The following is a 12,964-nucleotide window of genomic DNA, read 5'->3' as shown; positions in this document are numbered from 1 at the left end:
CATGATATTTAACAAACAAACAAATCAGTCACATCACTGAATATAATACAGAATATTAGAACACAGTGAAGTTCAACATATAAGATGACTATTCAGACTCTTTGATTGCATCAGATAATTGATCATTGAGTGCAACACTCTGATTGAGAAAAGATTCAGATATTGAAACTTTCTGATATGAAGTGAACTCAGTTGAAATATGTGATTGATTTACTGTTTCAGTTTTATAAGACAACAAAGACAGTCTTAATCACTCATACATCAATGCTGCAGTCAGTCTGATGAGTGTATAACAGTTTATTTACTCATCTTGAGAAGCAGTTGAATCACTCAAAAAGAAATTCAGTCTGAGATGATGCTATAGTGCAGGCTATTATTGCTGCAAGGGATAAACTGATATATTACTACAGCAAAACTGAACAATCTTTTACAGAGTACTATGCTATAGCAGCTCTACTAGATCTCTTCTGTCAAGTTAATATCTACACTTCTCAAGATTGAACAGAGAAGGAATAAGACTTGTATATTAAATTAACCTGAGACTACTACAATGTTAACTATCAGAGATTTGAATGAGCAGATGTTTAAGATGTGAAGACAGTGAAATACAATTCTCTAGTAAGTAACAATCTTTGATAATACTTCATATTTCATAGAATTATAATACTAACTTTGAAACAGAACTTACATACATTGATTGCAACTGAAAATCAGGCAAAACTACATGCTTGTAAAACTGAATTTGACTGTTATCTTCAAGATGATCTGACAAATTTACACATCAAATCAATTCTAGAGTTATGAAAAATTGTTGAGAGTATATATTCAACTGTTGCACTGATGATGCATGATATTCTGACAATTTCATTGATAGAGGTGAGAATGAAGTGAAAGTTCAACTCAAGTCAAGATATTTATCACTATTATCAGGGATAATTACAAGGAGAAACAATCAAGAAACTCATGATTGTAAAACATGAAATTATCAGACAGTTTAATATCTCTGATCACAGTATATTAGAGAAGTGTAGTTTTCATGAGAAAGTGAAGAATAAACTTGTACAAGAATGTATTTAATTGTTTCATGAGTGTTATCAATAATTGTTATCAAATTCTGATTATATAAGCAATCACTGAATGAACTGAATGAGACTGATTTTGATCTTCAGTCTCAGTTCTATTCTGATTTTGAAAGAATGATCATCTTTCACAGTTTATTCTGAGAAATTACTCTCATTTCACTGTTCTTGAATTAAATCTGGTCATTTTTCACATCATTTCTCTCAGAAATAATTCATTTTCAGATTTTTTTGAGACTTGGTTCTGGTGGGACTCACATCAAGAAATGTATGAAACCAGATCAAATGAAATCAAATGTGAAATTCATGATCTCACTGATCAGTCTAATCATGACTCACAGTATCTCAGTAGTATCTTGATAATGACATCTGCTGATTATATAGTGATTGAGCTGTTCTCTGATAATGTCAAGAAGTTCTGTGTCATTTTAATACTATCTTGACATTTAATATTCAGCAACATGTCACTGAATATAATGGTGAAACATGTGTTACAATCAGTGACATGTAACACAGGTGAAATAGTGAATTCACAGTGTAATTACTGTAAATTAACTCTATGTTCTTCTCATATAATTAGCTTTCACTAGCTACTAGTTAGATAACAACAATCAATCATGTTCAATCTCTCTCACAGGTTATGAAGTCTGAACACTTCTACAAAGTGTTATAATCATACAATAATTATACAATAAGCTTTTTAAATAGCTGCTTCTTTCATTCAAATACCTCATATCAAATGTCTGTTAATATGAGATTAATCAATCATGAAGAGATCTCAGAGAATCAGATAGCTAAATTCTTTTCAACATTAATAACTGTGTGAAGATAATAAGAATAATCAAGTTCAAGATAATTCTTCAGAATGTGAAGATATGACAGACTGTAATAAAGCTGTCATTCTGAGACAGTATATTACTCAGTTGAATGAATGACAAGAATATTAAAAATTCTGATAATGATGCTCAATAACAATGTTAATAATAATACTAATATTGAAAATGCTGTGGATCTGGAGGTCAGATTTCACAAGATTATAATCATAATCAAAATCATAACTCTGTGATATCAATGATATCATGAATATAATCATAACTCATGATGTTAATAATGTCACAGATATAATCATAACTATAATCATCAATATCAACATCAAAATGATGGAGATACTGATAATCATGATACTGATAATCATGATACTGATAACCATAATACCCGGGCTGTTGAATGCTCATATGATAACCCAGGATAAAGATGATACCTCATGATAACCATGATAACTCACGATAACCAGGCCACCGAGTGTGCCTATATGATAATCATGATAACTCACGATAACCAGGCCACCAAGTGTGCCTATATGATAACCATGATAACTCATGATAACCAGGCCACCAAGTGTGCCTATATGATAACCACGATAACAATAACAATAAAATGACAAAAATATGAGAAATGAGACCCCGCAGTGTTCAGATGACTGGGGGGGTAATACAGATACAGAAAGGACAGATTTGAGCATTTTTTCTTGCATATTCGCGTGTATTTGCATGTATGGAGCTAGTCCTTATGAGAAAACTAGACTCTACTTTGTGTAATTAATTATTATTGCAGATTTGAATGATTTGGGCACTTTTGACTGTGTGGGTTAACTGGCCTGCGTAGCATGGGGGGGTGTTGGAGCTACTACACAAGCCCTAACCCACGTGACCCACAGACATATATTTAGCTTTCACTAGCTACTAGTTAGATAACAACAACCAACCACGTTCAACCTCTCTCACATTGGAGCACATCACGTGATATAGCCTCCTGTTCCAAGGTTGAGACCTCCTCTTCAGATCTATCGAATTCAAGACGGCTCTGCGCAGTCTAATACGTTCAGATCTGCAGTCAAGATCCAGACAAGTCCTGGATCATGTGTACCGGATCGGACTACGCAGGATCCTACCAAGTACAGTTTACTTGGCGGCTCCTCGAGTGTCCTGGAAATGCTCCGATTATTTGTTTATTCTCCCCTAGTTCTGGACTCGTCCGGAGGTAAGCTCTCGAAGAGCTTGTACGTCAGGAAAGGTGATATAAGTATTTATGCGATGCTGGTCGTAGGTACATTTTGGATGCGGACACGTTTATGAATACCGAAGGCGCGGCGCACTTAATGTACTCTGGGAGGAAGTCCGCGGTTGGATGGAGGAGCCAAAAAAGCTCTTTAGGAACTATTCCATTGATTATATCGATAAGCAACCGCTATCTCGGAGGATGCAGCTAGTCGAAGCGACCAATTAAGCTTAGCGACGTATTAGATATTAATTCGATCCATATCCTTCATTAAAATGCATGCGTGACGTGTTTAAAACGTACTTGTCTCTATCCTGTGACGAATTCAACAAACATCGGATTGGGACATGGTTGATCCGGCCATCAGCCCATAAAGTCCATTAATCCTCTAGCCTTGGCCTTTCACGCCCGAATAGCTGAATAATCTGGTGATTTTAGGAGCTGGGCGCTTCTTTGGATTCCTCCGGGAGAACATAGTCCTTCATCTCTCCTTCCACAGGGGTCTCTTGCGGCGCCCTCGAGATTATATGCTCCTGTGTGTCCATCGGACAGCTCTCCAGGAGCGCGAGGGGTACACAACAATACTTCTGCGGCGGACCCTTTAGTAGGCCATTCGAGATAGCCAGCTTCAGACTGATGGGTTGCTTCAGCCTCCACAGATCCAGGATTTCGTAGGCGTATTTCGAGACCTTTTTGCCCGCATTGAAGTCTGCATTGCCAATTCCGCCATCCTCCGGGACTTGGCAGGGCACCTTGCCGCGAGAGATGTGTGCGACATACTCAATGCGCGAGATGGGGCGGGTGGGTGGTGTAGAACCAGACAGATGCGGCGACCGCTCAACGGCAAGAGGTAGCGGCGGTACTCGTGGTTCTTGGCGCGGGTCGCGATGATATCTATGTGTTCGGGCTTAATGCTCATGAATACGTCTTTATTTCCCGTCCTGATGGTTTGGTCTTTGCACTGTGGTGGCTTCTCTTTTCTTCTCCGTTATCGGAGGCAACCCGCGCGCGACGAGAAATTTCTGATAGAGCTGTTGTGGAGATGAGGCTTTGATATTTAGGTAATTAACTGGGATAGGATGGATGGGGACACATCAACAACCTTCAACCACCAAGAATATCAAATATCCAGACAGGTCCGGGATAACTATCTCAAATCGAAATGGAAATCCAACCAGCTCCGTGAATAGATGAGAAGTGCGCACGGAGGACTCTGCCCACCCAATCCAACGTTGATGATGATTCGTTTCTCAGTGCAGGGGACAGCCAATTATTGCCGTGTGCTTCACCACCTGCACCGCCTGAGATAACTCCCACCAACCAACACCCTGAAACTGTCCACGCCGTTCCAAATAACCCTGGCGTGGGCCGACTTAGAGCTCATGGTAGGATGAAGAGGCCGCGAACTCGGGATCTCTAACAGGATGGCAATATCAAGCAGACACACCGCACATGCTCTTTGCATTCACCTATTAACGTAGCTGTGAGCAGTCTTCAGACGGGGCCAGCAGTGAACAATCAAGTTAGTTACACATAGTTACTCCGTTCTGTAGTTACATTATTACCTAGTGAGTTACTAGTAAGTTGACTGGCTAACAAAGAAAAATGAGCCGTGGGTTCTTTTTCTTCCCGCTTTCTTTTCTTTTCTTTATTTCTTTTGTTCTGCCCCGCCAGATCTCCCTCTACAGAACGTGGGCTTGCATTAGGGAGGTTCACGCTGTACGCCGCGTGGGAGAAAGTTCGGTTGGTTTAAGTTAAGCCTCTGCTAGTGGAAGCTTCGCGGTGGTGGGCACAAATAAGAAGATCAAGATCTCCGAGATCTAACCAAGTTAGATTAGTGTTCTTAGTTTCAAACTGCTACTTAGGGCCTGTTCGGTGCGTCCGTGTGTACTCGTTCTTTTTGTACGGATCTCCACTTTTTTTAAAAAGTACAGCCTCAATATCATGACTGTTCAGTGGACAGAGTGTCTGTACTAATAATACAGCTGCTTTTTACAAAGTACAGATGAAAATGACCAGATGTTCAGTGGATTGAGCAGCTGTACTTGTATCTCTTGTCAAGATCTTATGAACAAGCAGTATTTAACTTCAACAGTGTGTGATAGTGTAGAATAGCACTTTTAGAGATAATATAGTGTAGAATAGTGTTCATAGTGAAGATAGTTAACTAATATTAATTAGAAGAAAGCTTATAAAAATATGTTCTTTTTGAACTGACTCTGAACTTCATTTAAAAAGAACACATTTTTATGAGCTTTCTTTCTTTATCTCAGAGCAGTGAAATAGTGTGATGACATAACACTGACTTGCTACTAATAATTGATAAATACACTATTTTTAATGAGATTCACTATTGCATTCAAAAAGTACAGACACACTGAACAGGCTCTTAGCTTGTTATTTAGTTAAAAGTTTTTTCATTATCTAGAAACATTCAGTAATAATATCTATAGAAGAGCATACAATCAAGTTAAGCAGATAAATTTGATTTCTAAATCTCTCTCTACTTATTATAGCTAGACTGATTATGTGACTGTGTCTGAGACCAGGACCAGATTTTTTGATAGTCTTATTATCAATTTAACTAATCTTATTACACAGTTTTAACATTAGATAGTAGTTCTATACTGTTTCAGTGAGACTTACTGTCAACTCTTATTATATTTTCTAAATAAGATCATGATTTTCACTTCTCAATTTAAATTATTTTTATTACTTTAAATGACTTTAAATCTTATTTAAGTATTATTAAAAAGCATTACTTTTTAAAAAATTAAAAATAGTTTAAAAAAAACCTTAAAATGTTTAAAAATAGTAACTTTATATCAAGAATAAGATTAAATAAGATTAAATGAGATTATTTTCTCATTTTTTTCAAGTTATGATTTCATTTTAAAATCTGATATATAGTCACTTTGCATGTTTTTTTAATAACTAGTCTCAGTAGAATTCATGCTAAGAAATGTATGAGATCAGATTAAATGAGATTAAATGTGAAATTTATAATTCTAGTAATCAGTCTAATTATAGCAGACTTAGATTCTCTATTCTACTTAATTATAGTAAATTTAAGTAAATTCAGTATAATATCAAGACTATTTCAGTAAGATTATATACTTAGAAATAGACTGACTATGTGATCATGTCTGAGATCAGAATCAGAATTTTTGATAGTTTCATTATCAATTCAACAGATCTTATTACACAGTTCTAATATTAGATAGTAGGCTCAAGAATGTTCTTCACTGAGATTGATTTGTTTATAAGTTCTGAGAGTTCCTCTGTCACAGATGCAGAGAATGATGTTTTATAAGTAATTAATAAGTTCTCTGAAACTTCTTTCATGAGAGTTATTCATGATTCAGATGACTGCTTCTGAGTGTCTGCAGTAGAGTTCACAGAGATTGAAGCATGTAAGTTTCTAGTTCTTTCAGTCATAATGAGTGATTGCTGACTGACTGAGCTTGAAATGTAAGAATAAGTGCTTACAGATGATTATTCAGATGTTTGTAGCTTGATGTGATATGTACTGTTAACTACTAGAAGTATTCACAGTAGAAAGATAAAATGTAGAGGTCAAATGTATAATAGCATTCAAGCTGAGTTGTAAATAGTATTCATGAACTCCAGTCTATATAGTTGTGTGTAGTCAAGGGCCGCTAGCCCTATTGATTATGTGAGAGATAGAAATAGAGGTAAAGAATTCGCGAGGAGCGGGATTTCTTACAGTTATAAGAGAAGTATTTCTCTGTTAGACACTCTGTAATTAATCTAATACTTTCTATTGTATGACAGTGTCTCAGAACAGAATATCAAGATATTTAATAATATTATCAGATATTTATAACACTGATTCATATACTTTCATTTATAAATGAAACTTCTGTTTTATGTGATTCTTTAATTATTCATTAATATATCAATCTTAATTAATTAATGAACTGATGACATCTTCATCTACACTCAGTTTCATAAGTATCTTCATTCTTCATAATAAGTAGAGAGTAAACTGACTGTGTAACTATGTCTGAGATCAGAACTAGATTTTTTAATAGTCTTATTATCAATTTAACTGATCTCATTACACAGTTTTAACATTAGATAGTAGTTTTATACTGTCTCAGTGAGACTTACTGTCTACTCTTATAACATTTTTCAAATGAGATTATGATTTTCACTTCTTAATTTAAATTATTTTTATTGCTTTAAATAACTTTAAATCTTATTTGAGTGTTATCAAAAAGTGTTACTTTTTAAAAAATTAAAAATAGTCTAAAAAAAACCTTAAAATGTCTAAAAATAGTAACTTTATGCTAAGAATGAGACTAAATGAAATCAAATGAAATCACTTTCTCATTTTTTTCAAGTCATGATTTCATTTTGAGATCTGATATATAGTCACTTTGCATGTTTATTTAATAATTAGTTTCACTGAGATTCATGTCAAGAAATGTATGAGACCAGATTAAATGAGATTAAATGTGAAATTCATGATCTCAGCAGTCAGTCTACTCAGAAATAGACTGGTCACTGAGATTATGAATTTCATGTTTGATTTCATTTAATCTGATTTCATACATTTCTTAGCATGAATTCTGCTGAGACTGGCTATCAAAAAAACAGATAAAGTGACTATATATCAGATCTTAAAATGAAACCATGACTTGAAAAAAATGAGAAAGTAGTCTCATTTAATTCCATTTAGTTTCATTCTTAGCATAAAGTTACTATTTTTAGACATTTTAAGGTTTTTTTTAGACTATTTTTAATTTTTTAAAAAGTAACACTTTTTAATAATGCTTAAATGAGATTTAAAGTCATTTAAAGCAATAAAAATAATTTAAATTGAGAAGTGAAAATCATGATCTTATTTGAAAAATGTAATAAGAGTAGACAGTAAGTTTCACTGAGACAGTATGAAACTACTATCTAATGTTAAAACTGTGTAATGAGATCAGTCAAATTGATAATAAGATTATCAAAAAATCTGATCCTGGTCTCAGACACGGTCACACGGTCAGTCTACTCAGAAACAATTCTAAACAGTCTGAGAAGAAATAATTTATATTTTAGAAGATTTTAAAAATTTTCAAAAATTAATATTTTACTCAATTTCAAATTTCAATTATTATACATCTTTGAGATTTCTGAATAATCAAAGATTGTAGTTAAAGAGAGAAAGAATAAAAATATATATAATTTTTATATTAAAAGAATCAATATTTAACACTTTTTTCTTCTTGAAATCAAGAAAATTTCGTATTTTAAAAAAGAGTGTTTTAACTTTTTAATATAACTTATATAAAATTCTACAGCTACTTTCTTAAAATATATTAAGATAAGTTTTCTAGTTACTATATAATTATTAAATTGCACTATTTGAAGAGCTGATAAACTCAAATCTTAGTGTATTATAAACAGATATAAGTAGACTGACTGTATAACTGTGTCTGAAATCAGAATCAGAATATTTAATAATCTTATTATTAATTCAACTGATCTTATTACACTGTTTTAATATTAAATAGTAGTTTTATACTGTCTCAGTGAGACTTACTGTCTACTCTTATTACATTTTTCAAATAAGATCATGATTTTTACTTCTTAATTTAAATTATTTTTATTGCTTTAAATAACTTTAAATCTTATTTATATATTATTAAAAAGTATTACTTTTTAAAAAATTTAAAATAGTCTAAAGAAAACCTTAAAATGTCTAAAAATAGTAACTTTATATTAAGAATGAAACTAAATGAGATCAAATGAAATTACTTTCTTAATTTTTCTAAGTCATGATTCTATTTTAAGATCTGATATATAGTCACTTTGCATGTTTTTTTAATGATTAGTTTCAGTGTCACGCTTTCAGCCGTATCAAGACTCTGTTACAGTTTCACACAGCTCATTGCTTTTATGTGAATGATTTCATTCTGTCTGAACTAGTTTTCAATCACTCTATAATATTATTTGAATATATTATAGAAAGATCTGATTGATGAATATAAGAACTCTACTTTTATATAAGATCAGTAGATTACTCTTTCTTGACAATGATACACTGCTGAGATATCACTCTAGCTATTCTTACTCATGAAATGAAAGAAGAGTATCTGCTTATTATCTATATAGAATAGCTAGATACTGACTCTCTATTAAAAAAGTCAGTGATTTATTTTTTCTTCTACTGAAATATATACAAAGAGTTACTATATATCTTATATAATCTTCTTAGTATACTAAGTATCATATCTGTGATATTCTCATAATAACTCTGTAGTCTATAAGCTTACTATTTAAGTAAGATAGTTAAGCTCACTTATACAGTTTCTTAAATAACTATTTCTATATAATATCACTGACTAGTCATCACTTCAGTTTTATTATATTATAATTCAAATCACTTAATCTGATTATAAGTTTGAATCAGTTAAGCTCTAATAGACTGATATAATCTTATACACTTATACTGAGACTGATCTGATCTCATTCTCTGAAAGAAATACTATATTATTCTCTAGAGTATGTACATCTCTACTCTAACAGAAATCTGAGATTTCTGAATCTGCTGTATATTTTAATATAGGCTTTTCAATCACTTTATTATCACTGCAGCCTCTACACATCTACATCTATTATAAAGATAGAGAGATTAAGATCAGAGTTTCTCTAAGATATAAGAGAAATATATTATCAGAATTTCACAGCTTTATCTGTACTCTTGAACAGAAATTCTGCCTTAATCTAAATCAGTATAATACTTATGAGATATAAGTAATATACACTGTCAATCTTCTTGAAGATATCTCTGTGACTACTTAAGTTATTAAGAAGAGAGAGCTTGAGTGTACTAATACTGTAATAACTTAAGAAGAATTTAAGAACTTTTTACTGAATTAAATTGAAGATCACTGTAACTATGACTTCACAGCAGTATAGTAGTTCAACTCATTATATTAATAAGATAATGAGAATTCTTTTAATTTTAATACAAGATTTGAAGAATATTAAGAGAAATTAACTGATAATTTGAATCAATTAAAAACACAGCTTTATTATTATTATTATTATTCTTCAATTATAGATGTATGCAGTCAGAGACTATGACATCTACCTGAGAACTTTAGTTCTCAGGGTTTTTTCTATGTCTGTAAAGTTAACTATTTCTTACAAAGCTGACTTATAAGATACAGATAATAATATCACAATATCAGAGTTTATTAATTAATTATACTTAGACTGACCGTGTGACCGTGTCTGAGACCAGAATCAAACTTTACAGTTATCATGTTATCTAAAAGCATTACTTCTGATCATGATTTGTATTCATCACATTGATCTCAAATCCCGTTATTTCAAATATTAAAGATTTCAGATTCACTTTTCAAATAAAAATCTAGTCTCAGATAAAGAATATGTTTGAATTCTTAGTCACATTTTCATTCTGATCTCATTATTGAAAATGGCATTAAATGAGATCATGAAATCATTTCTCACTTACATAATATCATAACATAGTACTCATTTGTTGAAAATTCAATAGAGAGTGTTATTAAATATCATTACTTTTCTAAACACAGATCATAATCAATATCATTTTAATTAAAAAAAAAATGTAAAATACAAAAAATAATAAAAAAATAAAAAATAAAACAACAAGAAAAAATCATAATAAAAAAAAAAAAAAAGAGAAAGAAAAAAAGAAGAGAAAGAAAAAGACAGAAAGAGAAAGAAAAATTAAAAAAAAAAGAAAAAAAAAAGAAAAAAATAAAAAATAAAAATAAAAAAAAATCAAGATTACAGAGCTGCAGTATCTTCAAAATACTTACTTTTCAGAGTCTTTATAATGTTTATTACTAACTGTGTATCTCTTACAGTGAGAATAACACAGCTGCAATGAGTCATTATCTTAACATTATCTAATAAATAATCAGTATATATCTATATAAATGTGAATAATTAGAAAATATACACTTAAAAAGTGTGATCAGAGTGAACTCTGCTGTCTCTTGAATGATATCAAGAACAGAATACTGAAATCAATGATTTCTCTCATCAATTTCACAGATAAGATGTGTGAAGATGATCTTGAGAAATATAAGATTTTCTGACTTCTGATAGAAACAAATCTCATGAAGAGACTCTATTTTCATTATATCAGAGACTGAGTATTATTAAAAAGTATTACTTTAATGCATATACACTTACTACAGCAATTCATTCTCTACATATATAGCTGAGAGTTGCGGCTTTCCCACGCTGCACAGCTCTCTCTGAGATGCTGCTGCTAGTTTGCAACTCACACAGTCTCTCAGTCCAGTATACACTGCATATATACAGCTCTGTGTGCTGGGGCTGTGTTGGTCATTATAGCCTGATGTGGTACTCACTTTTCACAGGCCATGTTTCATTTGATTGAGGGAGGAGGAGGACACAACTGCTGTTTTATTTAAGAGAGAATAAGTAATTGAATCTGTAGAAGATAATTTGATTTCTTCTGTATTTAAAATTTAATTAGTCTATACTCTTCAATTTGAGGATTTCTGAGAGTGTTTTAATAGTTTTCATATCAGCTTGAAATTAGTGATTGATTGAAGAAGAGAAAAGAGAGAAGAAAGAAATGAGAATAACTTATCTTTATGATATAAAAACAGAGAATTGCTGCAATCATTTATTCTAGTAATAAAGATCTGTTTTCTGCATGTATCTCTGATACAGATTATATAATAACTGCATACAAAGAATATCAACAGTGTATACATTGAATAAAGATAATATTACTATGTAATACTGTAGCTGTTTCTGTACATCACTGAAAGCTGTTAATACTTTCTTTGAGTCTCTTTATATTTGATAAGTCAGTAATATATTTCAATGCACTCTTTCTTTCATCATTATCATCATCATCATCATCATCATTATTATCATCACTATTATTATCATCATTATCATCATCATCATCATCATTATCATCATTATCATTATTATTATTATCATATTATTTCTGACTATCTCTTCTGCCTTCACCTCTCTTTAATACTCACTGAAATCAATCATGTCATTTCTCTTCATATATTCTGCAGTTCTGCGGACCATCAAGGCGCGTGAGCATCATCACAGATTGAAGAGAGAGAAGAAGAAGATATTTAAGTGAGAGAAGACAGATTGTAAGACACATTATAATGTCTTGAAAAGGCTCTGTAAGAGAGTAGAATGATAACAATTTTAAGTAACACTTCTGATAGATTTAGACTGAACTAAGTATAGAAATAATACAGATAGCACTGTCTGTGAGAGATTGAAGAAGAAGATAGTGAAGAGTCTCATGCAGTAGCAGTGAGATCAGAAGAAGTTCTGAGAATAATTTAAGATTAAGATGAAGAGAGAGAGAGAGAAGAAGAGTATTACTGTAAATAAGCAGCAGTAGAAGAAGATTGAGAGAATGTTAAAGTGAGAGATAAAGAAGTCAAAACTGATAAGTTTTTTATTTATTAAAAGATAATAATTTTTGATAACACTTCTGTTCTCTAATTAATTAGCAGAAGCTGATAGAGAAGAAGAGAATTGAGGCCTTGTTCAGGTCTTAAATACACTTCATAATTCAGAATATTAAGAAGACAGCTCTGCTCTCTGAGCATGTCAATCTGCTTACTGCTGAGGTGAAACCTGAGACAGCAGACTAGAAAATGCAGGATTTTGAAGTACAGATTGACCTGGCTGAGAGAGAGCAGTGAGAACTCTTCTCTGAGAAGGCAGTGAAGAGAGATTTTGAGATGATTATTATCTCAGATGAGGAGAAGGAGAAGAAGAAGAAGAATGAGAAGTGAATT

The 12,964-nt window shown here is 32.1% G+C and overlaps 1 protein-coding gene across 1 annotated transcript; it reads right to left on the bottom strand.

The window, feature by feature from the left end:
• Positions 1-3,571: 3,571 nt before the first annotated feature.
• Positions 3,572-4,521, bottom strand: BDCG_01477 (uncharacterized protein; the record flags this gene model as incomplete). The annotated part of the gene is made up of 2 exons (XM_045416988.1): positions 3,572-4,031; positions 4,463-4,521. The coding sequence occupies 2 exons, from the start codon at positions 4,519-4,521 to the stop codon at positions 3,572-3,574; spliced, it is 519 nt and encodes a 172-aa protein (XP_045273924.1).
• Between the last annotated feature and the right edge of the window lie 8,443 nt (positions 4,522-12,964).

Source organism: Blastomyces dermatitidis (genome assembly GCF_000003525.1).
Source record: "Blastomyces dermatitidis ER-3 genomic scaffold supercont1.2, whole genome shotgun sequence".
In the NCBI taxonomy this organism is placed as follows: Eukaryota; Fungi; Ascomycota; class Eurotiomycetes; order Onygenales; family Ajellomycetaceae; genus Blastomyces; species Blastomyces dermatitidis.
Note: the sequence above shows the minus strand (reverse complement) of the source record. Positions and strands in the feature narration are given on the sequence as shown.